Raw genomic sequence first — 18,329 nt, forward strand, 5'->3', positions numbered from 1 at the left:
ACGCCACGTTTTTGCGCACGCAAAAAGCACACGCTCGTGTAAATCCGGCCTTAGGGTAGGAACACACTAGGCATGAACGCTGCAGATTTTATGCAACACATTTTATTGTGGAAAATCCGCAGCGTATTAGTCGCAGCAGAGCGGATGAGATATGAACAAATCTCATCCACACGCTGCAAAAAAAATTGACCTGTAGTGTGGCTTTTTAAGCCGCAGCATGTCAATGTATTCTGTGGAATCGCTGCTCCTCTGTTGCGGAAATGCTGCGGTTCTGCCGCAAAAATCACAAATGAGAAAAAAAAAGGTATTTTTTACATTTATAAAAAAGTTTAGACTTGCCCCGGCCGTAGTCCTGGTGACGCGATCCTCCATTCTTAGCGCAGCCCGGCCTCCTGTCATGACGTTTCATCCCATGTGACTGCTGCAGCGGTCACATGGTCTACAGCGTCATCCCAGGAGGCGGGGCTACGTTCAGAAGAGAGAGATGCGTCACCAGGACTACGGCCGGGGCAAGTCTAAACTTTTTTTTCCCTGCAGGATTCCCGCAGCGGACACGCCTCACGAAACCTGCGCCACTATTTGGTGCGGTTTTGCTGGCAGAATTCCCGCAACGGAAAGTGAAAGTGACAGCACAGCTTCCGTTTCAGTCACCATTGATCTCAATGGTGACGGAAACATCGCTAATGGTTTCCGTTCGTCACCGTTCCGGCAGGTTTTCGGACGGAATCAATAGCGTAGTCGACTGCGCTAATGCTGACGGAAACGGAAGCTGTTCTGTCACTTTCACTTTCCGTTGCGGGGTTCACCCGACAGAAACCTCAGACGGAACCCAGGAGCGGAAGCGAACGGTGATGTGAACAGGCCCTAACACAAACGTTTTGTATTTTTTTAAGCTGATTCACAAAAAAAAAGAATTCAAAATTCTACTGAACCAACTGCCTATTTAGAGACCGGCAGCAGCTCCAGGAGCGACATCATAAGGGACACACTAGGCGGATATGCTGAGTAAAACTACACAGCTTATCCGCCCCGGTAGCCGCAGGGAATTCTGCCAGCAAAACCGCACCAAATAGTGGCTCAGGTTTCGTGAGGCGTGTCCGCTGCGGGAATCCTGCAGGGGAAAAAAAGTTTAGACTTGCCCCGGCCGTAGTCTTGGTGACGCATCTCTCTCTTCTGAACGTAGCCCCGCCTCCTGGGATGACGCTGTAGACCATGTGACCGCTGCAGCAGTCACATGGGATGAAACGTCATGACAGGAGGCCGGGCTGCGCTAAGAATAGAGGATCGCGTCACCAGGACTACGGCCGGGGCAAGTCTAAACTTTTTTATAAATTTAAAAAAGTGCCTTTTTTTTCTTCTCATGTGTGATTTTTGCGGCAGAACCGCAGCATTTCCGCAACAGAGGAGCAGCGATTCCACAGAATACATTGACATGTTGCGGCTTAAAAAGCCACACTGCAGGTCCATTATTTTTGCAGCGTGTGAATGAGATTTGTTCATATCTCATCCGCTCTGCTGCGACTGTAATACGCTGCGGATTTTCCACGATGAAATGTGTTGCATAAAATCCGCAGCGTTCATGCCTAGTGTGTTCCTACCCTAAGGCCGGATTTACACAAGCGTGTGCTTTTTGCGTGCGCAAAAACGTGGCGTTTTGCGCATGCAAAAGGTCCATAACAGCTCCGTGTGTCAGCAGCGTATGATGCGCGGCTGTGTGATTTTCGCGCAGCCGCCATCATTATGACACTCTGTTTGGATGTTTGTAGCACGTGGTGCTTTTCTGTTTTCATTCATAGTTTATACGGCTGCGGAAGTGCTGGGCGGGATTTTCACGCACCCATTGACGTCAATGGGTGCGTGATGCGCGAACAACAATGCACAAATATAGGACATGTCGTGAGTTTTACGCAGCGGACACACGGACTCACGCTGCGTGAAAATCACTGACAGTCTGAACGGCCCCATAGAGTAATATAGGTCCGTGCGAGGCGCGCGAAAATCACGCACGTTGCACGGATGTATTACACGTTCGTCTGAATAAGCCCTAACAATAAGGCCCAGTTCACAGAGTTTTTGGGCCTTGATATTGACTCGGACACTGCGTCAGAATCAGCACCAAAAAACTTCCAAAACCGCATCCCATTGATTTAATCTGAAATCAATGGGAGCCAGTCGCGGAAAAAAGAAAAAGCAGCACGCCCTTTCTTGCCGCGGTTCTGCCTCTGACCTCCCATCGAAATCAATGGGAGGCATAAAATGAATTTTTCGCTGCGTTTTTTGTCTGCTGTCATCAATCGCCGCGGGCAAAAAACGCGGCAAGATAGTGTGGGCAGGTCAAAATCTGCCTCAAAATTCGGTGCGCGGTTCCAGGCGGGTGCGCATGCACGGGAGTTTGCGGGTGTGCGCGGGAGTTTGCGGGTGTGCGCGATCGGTCGCACGGGCGGCAGTGTTTGACGACCCCCATGCTACCCAGGGCCGCCATCAGGGGGGGTATTATGGGTACTGATGTGAGAGGCCTGGCCAAACCTAATTGAAAGGGGGGCCCGCAGCTCACGACATTCTTTTGGTGAAAAAAACAAGCCCCATTGCAGGGGCCTGTTTTTTTTCTACCAAAGGCAAGTCGCGGCAGTTGCCGGGCCCCCCTTTCAATTAGGTTTGGCCGGGCCTCTCACATCAGTACCCATAATACCCCCCCCTGATGGCGGCCCTGGGTACCATGATATAGTGCTGGACGGAGTACCGTTAACAGGCGGTGCCACGGTAGGGGGGCCCAGAAAATTTAGCTGTAGGGGGCCCTGAAATTCCTGATGGCGGCCCTGCCTTTACCTAGCTTTCCAAATTGTATATTACTTGTGAGATACATATACTTACGTTAGTTTGTGGAGTTTGCTCAGGGAAATTTTTCACATATTTCCTAAAAAAAATAACAAAAACAAAAAGCACATGTAATATAATTCATAGGAATTCATGGACGGATTTAGGGGCCAAAATTTACCACAGACGAAGTTTGCAATTAAAAAGCACGATATGTGCTCTATGTAAAATCATATTTAACCCCTTAGTGACCACCAATACGCCTTTTCACGGGGCACTGCCGGGGCTCAGCTGTCTGATGACAGCCGGGCTCCTGCTCCATTGGCCGCGATCGAAGTTTACTTAGATCCCAGCCGTTTAACCGGCTAAATGCCGCGGTCAATAGCGACCACGGCACGTTCTAATAGATTGCCTGTCTGATTTACACTGACAGGCAATAATGCTTTGGTATACTAAGTATACCAAAGCATTATAGCAGCAATCTAAAGATCTAAAAAAATAAGTAAGTAATGTGAAATAAAAATTAATAATATAAATAACAGTAAAAAAAAACAAAAAACATTTTGTTTTCCATAAAAAGTGGGTTCATTTTGTAAAAGTGTAAAAAATAAATAGAAGTACACATATATAGTATCGCTGCGACCGTAATGACCCAAACAATAAAGTTAAATTGTAATTTAAACCGCAAGGTGAACGCCGTAAAACAAAAACTTAAAAAAACAATAGCGAAATTGCTATTTTTTTCCATTGCCCCCCAAAAAAGTAATAATAAAAGTTAATCAATAAGTCCTATATACCCCAAAACAGTGCCAATCATCAAAACTACGCCTTGTCCTGCAAAAAAACATGAAAATTACGGCTCTTGGAAAGCGACGATGCAAAAACAAATAATTTTAGTTCAAAAGGGTTTTTATTGCGCATAAGTCGTAAAACATAAAAAACCTATACATATGTGGTATTGTCGTAATCGTACTGACCCATAGAATAAAGGTAACATGTTATTTATGCCGCACAGTGAATGGTGTGAATTTAAAACGCATAGAACTATGGTGGAATTTCAGGTTTTTTTTCTATTCCCCCCCAAAAAAAGTTAATAAAAGTAAATAAAAAAATTATATGTACCCCAAAATGGTGCCATTAAAAAGTACAACTAATCCCACAAAAAACAAGTCCTCTTACAGCTATGATACAGCTTTTTCGACTGAAAAAATAGAAAAATTATAGCTCTTTGAATGCAACTGTAAAGGATCTGCCTGACACAGCTGCTGTGTCGACGCCCATGGTTACTCACTCTGCACCTGCTCCTAAGTCTGGTCGAGTGACCCCTTCTTCCACCAATCAGCCTGGGAGGCTGAGGAGTGGGAGAGCCTATCACAGCCTGGCCAGACGGAGCTAGCTCCCGCCCTGTCTATTTATACCTTCACTTCCTGCTCCTCCTTTGCCTGTGATTCTTTCAGTCTGTTTCCTGGCCCTGCTGCTGCTGCTTACTACTTGTCTTCTGCTTCATATTGACCCTGGCTTGACAGACTATTCTCCTGCTCTGCGTTTTGTACCTCGTCCACTCCTGGTTTGACTCAGCTCGTTCACTACTCTTGTTGCTCACGGGGTTGCCGTGAGCAACAGCCCCATTTCCCTTAGCTTCTGTTACCTTTGTCTGTCGTGCACTTAGTGAGCGTAGGGACCGTCGCCCAGTTGTACGCCGTCGCATAGGACGGGCCTTTGCAAGTAGGCAGGGACTGAGTGGTGGGTAGATTAGGGCTCACCTGTCTGTCTCCCTACAGCAACTATAGAAAAACGAAAAAACGAAAAAAATAATACCTGGGTAATTAGGGTTTAAAATAGGATGGTCACTACGGGGTTAAGATAATTGTCTACTTGTAGGGTTTTCCTGTATTATGTAAATAAAGCTTAATTATTGTTTAATGAAAAATTATGCAACGTTGTAATATAATTCCTTGCCATTTTAAAGATTGCTTGCTCTCAGTAGATGAAAACATTCTTGTTTACATCCAGAGGCTGTAAAGACGTCCAGATAATTAAAGTAACCCTACAGTTTTTACAATCTTTTCTCATGTCATAACGTTTAAAAACATTGTATCCGTTAGATCTGTGAGCTAGGATTCTTAGCCTGGAGATCTCGGAATCTCTGGCCTAGGCTTATGTTGATTCCACTGCCATTACATTAACCCCTTAATGACCGCCGATTAGCCTTTTCACGGCGGTCATTAATGGGCTTTATTCTACAGCGCCGCTATTCCACTGTGCTGCGTTAGAATAAAGTAAACAGAGCAGGGAGCTGTCAAATCTGCTGGCAGCTGAGGGCTGGGGGCGTCCCTGCTCTGCCGGGTGAGGTCGATATTAGTATCAATCTCACCTGTTTAACCCTTCAGATGCGGTGCACAATAGCGTGCACCGCATCTGAGTGGTTTTGGAGAGAGGGAGGGAGCTCCCTCTCTCTCCCACCGACACCCCGTCGATACGATCGCGGAGTGTCTGTGTCTCCGATGGCAGCCGGGGGCCTAATAAAGGCCCCCAGGTCTGCCTGTAATGAATGCCTGCTAGGCTATGCCAGAGGCATGACCTAGCAGATGCCTGTCCGTTTTAAAAGGACAGGCAGTAATACACTGCAATACAAAAGTATTGCAGTGTATTATAATAGCGATCGGATGATCGCATATGAAAGTCCCCTAGTAGGACAAGTAAAAAAAAAAAGTTTAATAAAGTTAATAAAAAAAAAATGTGAAAAAAAAATTAAAAACCCACTTTTTCCCCTTACAAAATGCTTTACTATTAAAAAAACACAATAAAGCAAAAAAGTTACACATATTTGGTATCACCGCGTCCGTAATGACCCCGACTATAAAGCTGTTACATTATTTAACCCGCACGGTGAACTCTGTAAAAATAAAATAAAAAACAATGGAAAAATTGCTGTTTTCTCTTAATCCTGACTTTAAAAAAATGTGATAAAAAGTGATCAAAAAGTCGCATCTACTCTCAGATGGTACCAATAAAAACTACAAGTCGTCCCGCAAAAAACAAGCCCTCATACAACTGCATCGGCGGAACAATAAAATAGTTATAGCTCTTCGAATGTGACAATGGAAAAACTTAAAAAATGGCTTAGTCATTAGGGCCCAGAATGCAAGCAGGGGGAAGGGGTTAAAAACTGCAATATAAGAGCATCAAAGTCCCTTTCATTCTTGCAAATCTGGAGATCCTAGTTCATAGACCTTCACTGATGCATTCTTCCGATCTTGATCTGAGCTCAGAATTAATTGAAGAGATATATTGGTTCGATAAATATCAATAAATTTCCAAATCCTATTAAAAAGTTTCCTACTATTCCTTATAGTAAGAATTCCTATTATTGTGGTCAGATTGAGGAAATTTTAATGTAGGTCAGATAGTGATTGAATGTGATTATTCTAACAATTTACATGTTGATGCTAAACCTGCTCAATGTAAATCCATGCTTACTTTTCAGCCTCCTGTATTGCTTGTATACTCCTTTATACTTGTAATGAAGGCTGCCTGGCAACTAATATGGCAAGACTCCTTAGCTATATAGTGATATAAAACTACCAGGAAGATGTGCCATTCAGGAGTGTTGTACAAATGTGTAACAACCCCCATGGGAACTGTAATGGTGGTCAGATTAGTAGTCACCCAGCCTTTCAAGAAACAAACATAACTATTAAAAGGGTTTTCCCATCGCAGACATTTGTGACATATCCACAGGATATGTCATAAATGTCAGATAGATGTGGGTCCCACCTCTGGGGCCCGCAACTATCTCTAGAACGGGGCCCCCTAAACCCCGTTCTGCCATTCTGTCTTGTGGCTGAAGCGTGTGATTCCCGACCATGAATTACGGCGCGCTGTTTCCGTAAGTCCCATAGAACTGAATGGTAGTTACGGAAACAGCGTAGCTTGCATGCTATGCTGCTTCCATAACTTCGAGCTACACTTTTTCCGTAATTCATGGTCGGGAATCACAGCCACAACACAGAGAAGCAGAAAGGGATTAGGGGACCCCGTTCTAGGGATAGGGGGCGTACATTTTTTGAGACACAAGTTGCCACGCCCCTCTCGCTGAGCCCCTCTACTTTAAAAAGCGTCTTGAGAGGTGGAAAGTCCCAAAAATGTTCAACATTTTGCACAATACAGGCATGCGCAAAAATTAGCAACATTTTTCCACCGGAAAACGAGGGCAAATCACTTCATAAATCTTCCCCAGTGTTTCTTTTTTAATTCTTTTTGAAAGTGGCTTATTTCCCATTAGAACAAATTACCAGGCTATGTTGAAATGGTGATCATCAATCACATTAGATTGTTGGCAGACCCCACCAAAAAGAATGGTATATGCCTACATTTATCTAATGTGTCTGGGCAGTTTTAATCTAAAATCTTACCTCCATTTGCGGTGCAATTGAACACATTTGATTTGTTTGCCGTAAGTGGCCATTTCAAACTACGGACAGGCTATACTGTTCTTTAATTGAAAGTCGGCCAATATGTCGGCCTTCATTTTCACTGAATTGCAAAAAAAGTGCTCTCATCTACAACTTTCGTGATAGACGCATTGAGTCACATCCACTGTACAGTTTATTTTACCGATGAGATACAATGCTTCAGAACGGCCCCTGCGGGCAGATGTTGTGCAATGAATGTCATAGTCTAGTCCTAGCCTGATTTCATATCATAGACTTTGTAACAAAATAATTTTGCCTATTGTGTGCAAGTTTCTTTATTCAGTGGTTATGTTTTCCTCTTGGCACATTGTGTGTGCCATGTGACCCAGTTTGTCACTAAAGTTTATTGCTCCTTCTGTCAGGAGATGCAGTTGATGTCTGATCACTCGGCAAGCAGGTTGTCTGTTAAGGCCTTTAAATATACTTTTTTTTGTGTTGATCAAGCAGGAAAAACATCAGTGGAAATGAGTCAGTGAAAAGAAAATCGTCTCCTGACTCAAGAGCTTGCTCTGGCTGCTCAGTATTTGTCATGGACAGCAAGGAAGAAAAGAAGGAGAGAAGACCAGGCTACTTTGCAAGGTTGGTTCTTTTATTGACGCTATTAGATATGCACAGTGCTCTCCCTGTGGACTCTCCCGGCAAAGAGCCTAAAACTTGGGTGTATCTTACATAACATGAGGTGGATATATTACCCCGGAACATTTCTATTGTAAATATTTATGTATAAAATATGTCAGTTTGCATGTTTATATAGTCTGAAATACAATATGTCTTATTTTTCGATAATTGCATAGTAATAACAGCTTGTAATAGGTCAAATAAGAACATTTTACTTAATGTAAGTTTTATTCTGATATTATTGCCTCTTAAAAGGGACACTAAAGTAGGCCATACAAATAGCCATCAGCCACATGCTCGTTCAGTTCATCGCTATTTTACCTGAGCCCCCTATAAATATGCACATTGGCTAAGGTAAATATGCATGTTTATTCAACAGCGGAAAGGGAGACAGACCGCTCATGGACATAGTCACATAGTTTGTAAGGTTGAAAAAAGATGTAAGTCCATCTGGTTCAACCTACTGTCCTGCAATATTAATCCAGAGAAAGGCAGAAAGCCCAGAAAAAGCCAATTTTCCTTTTCTTAGGAAAAAAATATATTTTCAGACTCCAAATTTGGCCGCCAACGTGAATAAAATGGACATTCTGCATAATTCCCGGCACAGTTCTACGGCACGGACACCCATCCGCAGCAATACGGAAAGGTGTCCGCGGTCAATAGAACTGAATGGGACCATAATTATGTCCGAATTTATGGTCGTGTGCATGGGACCTTACTTTGGTTGCCCTCCTTTGAATTCGCTCAAGCTCTACTATGTCTTTCTTGCGCACTGGTGCCCAAAATTGTACACTATTCCATCTTCGGTCATACTAGTGATTTATAAAAAGGTAAAGTGCGTAACCTTACATTTATTAGTATTAAACTTCATTTGCCACTTCTTTGCACAAGACTTTAACTCATCCAGACACTTCTGACAGTGACCTATTTCACAGCAGAGTAAAGGATCCAACATGCTGATCATTGTTTCTCTGACGTTTGATGTTGGGGCACAGTGGGGATGCCAACATTCACATGAGATGCACGAAAACGGTCAATATCTGCCAACATATCTTTTGCACCTTGTAAGTGGCCATTTCAGGCTATGAGCAGGGTGTACTCTTCTTCAATAAGAAGTCTAGAATAATGTCTGCCTTCTTTATCACTGCTGTATCTTGCATAGAGTATCTCCAGTTCGGAATAATACCTCAAGAGACATTTACATACAGATTTGTGACTGCCATTAGTAGCCCATTGTATAAGCCATACTTTTATGCGCTTCTACATATCTCCCAACTTTCAACTATCGGAAAGAGGGACAACTCATGCACAGCAATTTTATATTTACTTTAAGCCACGACTAGAATCCCACCCAATCCCTGTCCATACGCACCAATTTTTTTTGTGCCCCCGCAAAGTATCATGCTGCTAGAGTGCCCCCACAGAATATCATGCCCCCATAGTGCCCCACACAATATAATGCCCCCATAGTGCCCTTCTCACAGTATAATGCCACCATAGTGTCCGCCCACACAGTATTGTGCCCCATAAACAGTATAATGCCCCCATAGTGCCCCTACACACAGTATAATGCCCCATAGTGCCTCCCCACATTATAATGCACCCCTAGTGCCACCCACAGTATAATGCAACTGTAGTGCCACTCACACAGTATCATGCCCCCATAGTGCCCCCACACGCAATATAATTCCCCCATTGTGCCTCCCCACACAATATAATGCCCCCATAGTTCCCCTACACAGTATAGTGCCCCATAGTATAGTGCCACCACACCCAATATAATGCCCGCATTTTCCCTCACACAGTATAATGCCCCCACGGTGCCCACCCACACAGTATAATCCATCCATAGTGGCCCCACACAGCATAAAACCCCCATAGTGCCCCCCACATAGTATAATGCCTCCATATTGCTCTTCCACACAGTATAATGGGCCCTTAGTTCCCCCCACACACACCGTATAATAGTTCATCATAAAAATAATAACGTAAATACTTACCTAGTCCCATTCCCACGACACATCAAGACAATCCCTCTGCAGGTCTCCTCCAATCTGTGCTGTGTGTGGCTCGGCGCAGACAGTCGGGATGACGTCACTTCATCGCACCTGTCTGCAACAATCTTTTACAGCAGCGGTCATATAGTGAATGGTGGAGCATTAAGTTGATGGCATCCTGAGGACGCAGATAAATTTGAAATCGGGAAATGCCACTGGCACAGCGGGACATCCTCCAGAATCCGGGACTGTCCCGCTGGATTCGGAGCGGTTGGGAGGTTTGCATCTAGAGGGCCTTTAAATGTTCAGAATTATTTTAAATGTACTTTATTGTTTCGTTCAGATTTATTACTTCAGAATTATAACTCTTGGAAAACACAGTAATGGGAGTCTCTGGAGCAAAAATTTACATACTATAGAGGCAGCCCATGTAGATCTTAAGGGTGCTTTTAAGAAGGGGCCCAGCTCAGGATGCTGTGAGCTAAGTGAGTGTACATAATCACATCAATGTGGCCAATCTCCGCTGCAAGGAATTGGGATGAGACAGGTAACATACCCGTATTCCTCCTGTCCTGGGGATCCTTATTAGGATTTTTGCTATGGGTTCCCTTGTGCTCTTATGTACGCCACTTATCTGAGAATTATACATCTAAATCCCACTATTCAAGTTCCTCCATATTTGTAGACAGTTGACCAAAAACTTGAAGAGAACTATTCTTCAAGTTGCTTTGTGAAGAACTAAGAATTCAATTTGCCCATGTTTTATTTGTACTACACAGAGAATAAATCTTCTAAACAGAATTTATTTCCTATTCAAATCTTTTAACATATTTTCCTATTCGAAAACAAACAAAAGTCCTAATTTCCATATTATCTGGTTCATAACCTCAAGTGATTTATAACCTTCACTTCTAGACACAAACTTGGGATTTCATGCTTTTTACATATTATAGTTATCGAATAGGATTTCCCATAATAGCGAATCTATCTATCTCTCTATCCATAGAAATTATACTGATACAATTTAATTACTAACTTTCCACTCTATGGAATATAACAATTATATTTAAATTAAGTATCTATGCACATTTTCTTTGAAGGAGCTGGCCAAGATTAGAAATAAAGAGCCTGCTTTTTTTCCCCAAGAAACAGAAAAACCCAAAAAAATGGCTGAAAATCAGAGGCTGTTTTCCCTTGAAATCAGTTCCGTATTTTACAGCCGTTTTTAGTTAACTATGTGAACATACCCTTAGGCCATGTTCACACAGAGTTTTTTGACGAGGAAACCACGCCGCAAAACTCCTCAAAAATCGGCCAAAAAGGCCTCCCATTGATTTCAATGGGAGTTGGACGAGTTATTTTACCGCGAGTAAAAAAAACACGTCGCGGTAAAAAGAAGCGTCATGACCCATCTTGAGGCGGTTTCCGCCTCCAAAATCCCATTTCAATCAGCCAGAAAGAGGAAAAAAAACGCCTCGACGAGTGTTTTGACGAGTTTTTGTCAAACCACTGTGAAAAAACCGTCTGGAGCAGTTTTTTGCAGGAGGAATTTTCCTCCTGCAAAAAACTCTGTGTGAACATAGCCTAGGCTGTATTCACGCACAGCATTTTGCTGCAGTTTTTGTTGTTTAATTTTTTTGTGCATTCTTTTTTGCGGCCAGATGTTACATTTAAGTCCGCAGTCAAATATCAAATGCATTACATACACTACGTTTTTATTTGTGATGTTTTTTTGTGTGTCAGTAGTGTTTTTCTCAAAACGCAGCATGCTTTGGGTGTGGCCAGAAAAAAATACATCTATAAAAAGACACTAAATAAAAAACAGCACAAGAAATGCGACTAAAAACACCATAAAATGCATTTTAAAACGCTGGAAAAATTGTGTGTGAAGGAAGCCTTATACAGCCTTTTAATAGTTATTATTGCAGGTCTATTCTTTTTTTTTACATCAATCTAATCTGTGTACCTGTGCCAGAATTTTGTCCTACACTGCTTTATTAACTGATAACAATGACAGCCCTGGACTGTTCTAGTTGGTCTTGTTTGCTTGCAAGTCATTAATATATTTCAGTCAATCAGTGTTTTTTTCTGCATTTGTCTAATGATTACACAAAACATGTCAGTCCAAGATCTGTTTAAGATATTTAGGTTAGGCTTCGTTCACATCTGCGTCAGGGTTCCGTTCATGGGTTCCGCTATACCTTTCCGTCAGAGGAACCCATGAACGGAAACCAAACGGAAACTTTAGCTTTCCGTTTGCATTACCATTGATTTCAATGGTAACGGTTCCATTGCTAATGGTTTCCGCTTGTCTCCGTTCCGTAAGGTTTCCGTTTTTTGGCGGAATCAATAGTGTAGTCAACAAAGCCTTAGATATACAAGTGTGTACTAGAAGGAAAATTGTCTTATTATGCAGGCCTCTTAAAATTTGAGAGTTTCTCTCATGGAGGAGTTTATTTGCACATGAACCCTAAAGTGCTGATTATGACAATGTATCTCTAGAGGTTATAGATGCAAGGATTTTGCACCTTTTCACCCAGTCATGAGCTCTGAGAGGGGTCACTTAGGATCTTCACCATCTCAGCTGTACACTCATATGAAGCAGGTATGTGGTCTTATTCTACAGGCTTCATGTGAGTCAGCCACCCTAGTTAGGGTATGTTCACACACAAAATAAAAAACATCTCAAAATACGGAGCTGTTTTCAAGGGAAAACAGCTCCTGATTTTCAGAAGTTTTTTAATCAAAGTCGCATTTTTCACTGCCGTTTTTGGAGCTGATTTTCTATAGAGTTTATGAAAAACGGCTCCAAAAACGGCTGAAGAAGTGACATGCAATTCTTTTTCGCGGCCGTTTTTAAAAAAATGCCCCGTCGAAACAGAACGCCGTTTTTTCCATTGAAGTCAATGGGCAGATGTTTATAGGCGTTCTGCTTCTGATTTATCAGCCGTTTTTCGCAACGTTTACAGCCCGAAAAATGTCTGAAAACACTCCGTGTGAACATACCCTGAGACTTCGCACTTCAAAGTGAGATAAAAAAAAAAAAAAAACACCCACAAGCCTACCTCTATCAGGGCCTACAAATGTAAGCTGAATGTTAGGCCCTGTTCACACTGAGTTTTTTTGCAGGCAGAAAAATCTGCCACAAAATTGCATCTGGAATTTTGAGGCAGATTTCGATCTGCCTGCAGGCCATTTGCCGCGTTTTTCACCCGTGGCCATTGAGTGCCGTGGGCAAAAAATGAGCGAAAAACTCTTTCTCTGCTTCCCTTTGATGTCAATGGGGGGTCAGAGACGTAAACGGCCGTAGATAGGGCATGTCGCTTTTTTTCCCCGCGAGTGTTTTTTACCACCCGTGTGAATCAAGCCTTAAGGTATAATATAATTTGTAGGTACCAATGCCATTCCCGATAAACGTGGGATTTTCCCATTTTATAAACTATGATACAGTGAAGGAAATAAGTATTTGATCCCTTGCTGATTTTGTAAGTTTGCCCACTGTCAAAGTCATAAACAGTCTAGAATTTTTAGGCTAGGTTAATTTTACCAATGAGAGATAGATTATATATATAAAAAAAAAAAGAAAATCAAAATTATATATATTTATTTGCATTGTGCACAGAGAAATAAGTATTCGATCCCTTTGGCAAACAAGACTTAATACTTGGTGGCAAAACCCTTGTTGGCAAGCACAGCAGTCAGATGTTATTTGTAGTTGATGATGAGGTTTGCACACATGTTAGATGGCATTTTGGCCCACTCCTCTTTGCAGATCATCTGTAAATCATTAAGATTTTGAGGCTGTCGCTTGGCAACTCGGATCTTCAGCTCCCTCCATAAGTTTTCGATGGGATTAAGGTCTGGAGACTGGCTAGGCCACTCCATGACCTTAATGTGCTTCTTTTTGAGCCACTCATTTGTTGCCTTGGCTGTATGTTTCGGGTCATTGTCGTGCTGGAAGACCCAGCCACGAGCCATTTTTAATGTCCTGGTGGAGGGAAGGAGGTTGTCACTCAGGATTTGACGGTACATGGCTCCATCCATTCTCCCATTGATGCGGTGAAGTAGTCCTGTGCCCTTAGCAGAGAAACACCCCCAAAACATAATGTTTCCACCTCCATGCTTGACAGTGGGGACGGTGTTCTTCGGGTCATAGGCAGCATTTCTCTTCCTCCAAACACGGCGAGTTGAGTTAATGCCAAAGAGCTCAATTTTAGTCTCATCTGACCACAGCACCTTCTCCCAATCACTCTCAGAATCATCCAGATGTTCATTTGCAAACTTCAGACGGGCCTGTACATGTGCCTTCTTGAGCAGGGGGACCTTGCGGGCACTGCAGGATTTTAATCCATTACGGCGTAATGTGTTACCAATGGTTTTCTTGGTGACTGTGGTCCCAGCTGCCTTGAGATAATTAACAAGTTCCCCCCGTGTAGTTTTCGGCTGAGCTCTCACCTTCCTCAGGATCAAGGATACCCCACGAGGTGAGATTTTGCATGGAGCCCCAGATCTATGTCAATTGACAGTCATTTTGTATGTCTTCCATTTTTTTACTATTGCACCAACAGTTGTCACCTTCTCACCCAGCGTCTTACTTATGGTTTTGTAGCCCATTCCAGCCTTGTGCAGGTCTATGATCTTGTCCCTGACATCCTTAGAAAGCTCTTTGGTATTGCCCATGTTGTAGAGGTTAGAGTTAGACTGATTAATTGAGTCTGTGGACAGGAGTCTTTTATACAGGTGACCATTTAAGACAGCTGTCTATAATGCAGGCACCAAGTTGATTTGGAGCGTGTAACTGGTCTGGAGGAGGCTGAACTCTTAGTGGTTGGTAGGGGATCAAATACTTATTTCTCTGTGCACAATGCAAATAAATATATATAATTTTGACTATGTGATTTTCTTTTCTTTTTTTTTTATATATATAATCTATCTATCTCTCACTGGTAAAATTAACCTAGCCTAAAAATTCTAGACTGTTCATGTCTTTGACAGTGGGCAAACTTACAAAATCAGCAAGAGATCAAATACTTATTTCCTTCACTGTATGTCATCAGTTTATGAGATGGGAAAATCCCTTTAAAAGGAAACCTGTCCCACTGAAAATTCATACCAATCTGCGGGCATCATGTTAAAGAGCAGGGGGGGCTGAACAGATTGATATATATTTTTGTAGCAAAAGATTCAGTATAAATTTATTCATTTAGACCCTTTGCTCATTTTGGGCTTAGGAGTCCAGTGGGCGGTTCTAATCAGTGATTGACATTTATCTCTGTATTCATACTCATACAGGGAAGGCTGTCAATCACTGCGTAGAAGCGCCCACTAAATCCGGAATGAGCAGAGGTTTAAATGAGTAAATTACAAGTTCTACTGATTCTTTTGCTACAAAAATATATCTTAACCTGCTCACCTACTCCTGCTCTATAATATAATATGCTGCCCGCAGATTAGACTGCTTTTTAAACGGTGACAGATGCCCTTTAAGTGGTCGGAATTCTCTATTTGACTGTACTTAATCTAATCATCTCTATTTCAAATGTGTTCATACATATCCATGAAATAAAATAAGCTATAATTATAATGGTTGCTGTCACCTCATTGATGCATACATTAGTTCTTCCCTGTCTATTAAACACGTAGTGCCAATCCATGACAACCCTGCCATCTTTCAGCATGTTAGCATTAGCAGCTGTTTGTGCTTATATATTAGTATCACTGCCCTTGTAAAGGGCTTGCTGACAAATGGGTGGAAAGCAGCTGCTATTGTACTGCAGTTACATTGGCTGGGTCTCCCAAAGCTGTCAGAACTTTTGATATCTGAGTCGAAAGTGATGTCGACCATATGCAGTGTACATAGAAAAAGTATTCGGCACACAAAATCGTGGGTTTTAATTTCTTTGAATTTATTGCATTAGATGCCAGGGGTTTGGTGCGTGCAACGTTTCGGTCAAAGGACCTTCGTCAGGCACTACAAGTGTACAGAACATTACACGTAAGTATATTAGCATCATATACATATATAAACCATGAAAGTAACATAAAACATGACATAAGTGAGAAATGAAAAAATAAAATTAAAATGCGATTTAAAACAACAAACGAAAATAATTGAGTTACAACAAGAACAAGGTCTAAGGAAAAACACATATGAGATTCCTACATTATACATGATATACATATCATAAAGTAACGAACTACAATATTGCGTGTAAGTGGATGGATGACATCCTAATCCTTGGTACAACAACACGATATGGTCAGACATACGGTATAAAATAGAATGTCTCCCAGAGTAGCGCATATCTGGTAGGTTTTGAAACCTATATCTCTAGGATGATGAGTTTTGCCCCCGTATGCACAGATCAACTATAATTACTATGCATGCCATTCTGTGACGGCAATCTGGGACACGATCAGGCCCCTTAACAACATTTATCAGAATCCACCATGCAGTGGATATTACTGATCATGCCTTTATCTATTTTAATCCAGGCCACCACTATTACTATTTCTAAACTCATCCTCCTAGAGATATGTTTCAAAACCTACCAGATCTGCGCTACTGTGGTTCCCCTTCAGTAGGACACGCCCCCGTCACGGCACAAGTCTTAGCTCGTTGCGAAACCAGCCAGGAGTACGTAACCCCAGCAGACACACGCCCCCGAGAGTGGGCGTGATAGGTTTTAGCGCCGGCCAATCAGTTGCTGGCTAGGCTGGGTCATGATAGGGGATACACCACGAGCATCTCCCCGGCGAGTAAATAGAACGCCCTCAGCGTGACGTTGACAGCTAGACGCACACTGAGGAACGCCCACCGCCCGCCCTACATGGGGATATTTAAACCACGAGTGTTACACTCTAGTTAGCGCCAAAATAAGCGGAAACTCGCCATACTGATGACAGCGCCGAACATCTGGACACACCAGCGACCAGTGGGAACGAGGTATGATTATAATAGCCTTGCACTCACTGCAGTTCTTTTACCCAGTTACACCTGTGAGATGATAGAAAGCAGCATACTTACCATATATTGCCTAACTTGTCCATCTAGATCAGGGGTCTCAAACTCGGCCGGGTAAGTGGGCCGCATATAGAAAAAATGGGAAGTTGACGGGCTGCATTACTTTCAAATTTGATACAATACAAAATTATTTTTAATCAATTAGTTATTTGAACTACTAGAACACTATATTACTAGAATAATAATACTACATTACTATAATAATAGCGCTAGGTTTAAAATTTGAGATATTTCTCCACGTGCTTATTTCAACAATCCAGCTTTCCAGTTTAAGTGTAGTTAAATGCAGTCCGGCGGCTCAGTTAGCACACATGTCACGATTGGGCAGCCCCTTTTTAGATAGTGCCGCAGTGCCCTCTGTGGATGCTGCCGCAGTGCCCTCTGTGGATAATGCAACACACCCCTAGATAAGGCCACAGTGCCCTCTGTAGATAAGGCCACGGTGCCCTCTGTAGATAAGGCCACGGTGCCCTCTGTAGATAAGGCCACGGTGCCCTCTGTAGATAATGCAACACACCCCTAGATAATGCCAGTGTCCTCTTCAGATACTGTCACACACCCACTTGTAGATAACGCCACAGTGCCCTCTGTAGAGGCTGCCACAGTGCCCTCTGTAGAGGCTGCCACAGTGCCCTCTGTAGAGGCTGCCCCAGTGCCCTCTGTAGAGGCTGCCCCAGTGCCCTCTGTAGAGGCTGCCCCAGTGCCCTCTGTAGAGGCTGCCCCAGTGATGTCAGGTGCTTTCCCAGAGCTGGAGTCCCAGGCAGAGCGCTAGTAGGCTCTTCCTGGGACTCCAGCTGTGCTCTTGACATCACTGGGACCCCTGCTCTGGGGAAGCCCCTGACATCATTGTCGATGTATCGACAGCGATGTCAGAGGCTTCCCCAGAGTCCCGGAGCATAGCCGATAATAGCGCTCTGCCCGAGACTCCGCTCTGGCGAAGACCCTGACACACTGTCCATATATGGGCAGCGATGTCAGGGAATTCCACAGAGTCCCGGAGCAGAGCCGACACCAGCGCTCTGCTCGTGACTCCGGCTCTTGGGAAGCCCCAGACATCGCTTTTCATATGTGGACAGCGATGTCAGGGAATTCCACTGAGTCCAGGAGCAGAGCCGACACCAGCGCTCTGCTCTGCTCTGGGCAAGACCCTGACACACTGTCCATATATGGGCAGCGATGTCAGGGAATTCCACAGAGTCCCGGAGCAGAGCCGACACCAGCGCTCTGCTCGGGACTCCGGCTCTGGGGAAGCCCCAGACATCGCTGTTCATATGTGGGCAGCGATGTCAGGGAATTCCAGAGTCTCGGAGCAGAGCCGATACTAGCGGCTCTGTGTCCCGCGGGCCGCAGATGACAGCCCCAGGCGGCCCGCGTGCTTGAGACCCCTGATCTAGATAGTTT

The 18,329-nt window shown here is 43.4% G+C and overlaps 1 protein-coding gene across 8 annotated transcripts in view; it reads left to right on the forward strand.

Annotated features, from left to right (window-relative positions):
- Positions 1-18,329, forward strand: part of NCOA7 (nuclear receptor coactivator 7) — a 247,757-nt gene that overhangs the window by 55,923 nt on the left and 173,505 nt on the right. For 5 of the 8 annotated variants that reach the window (XM_075862323.1, XM_075862326.1, XM_075862325.1 and 2 more), the window contains one exon: positions 7,734-7,868. The exons of 1 other annotated variant lie outside the window; for it this stretch is intronic. In XM_075862323.1, the coding sequence (XP_075718438.1) occupies positions 7,734-7,868 (135 nt within the window). The remainder of the gene's footprint in view (positions 1-7,733; positions 7,869-18,329) is intronic. 2 more of the 8 variants (XM_075862324.1, XM_075862329.1) reach the window with 1 other exon arrangement.

This window comes from Rhinoderma darwinii, chromosome 4 (genome assembly GCF_050947455.1).
Source record: "Rhinoderma darwinii isolate aRhiDar2 chromosome 4, aRhiDar2.hap1, whole genome shotgun sequence".
In the NCBI taxonomy this organism is placed as follows: domain Eukaryota; kingdom Metazoa; phylum Chordata; class Amphibia; order Anura; family Rhinodermatidae; genus Rhinoderma; species Rhinoderma darwinii.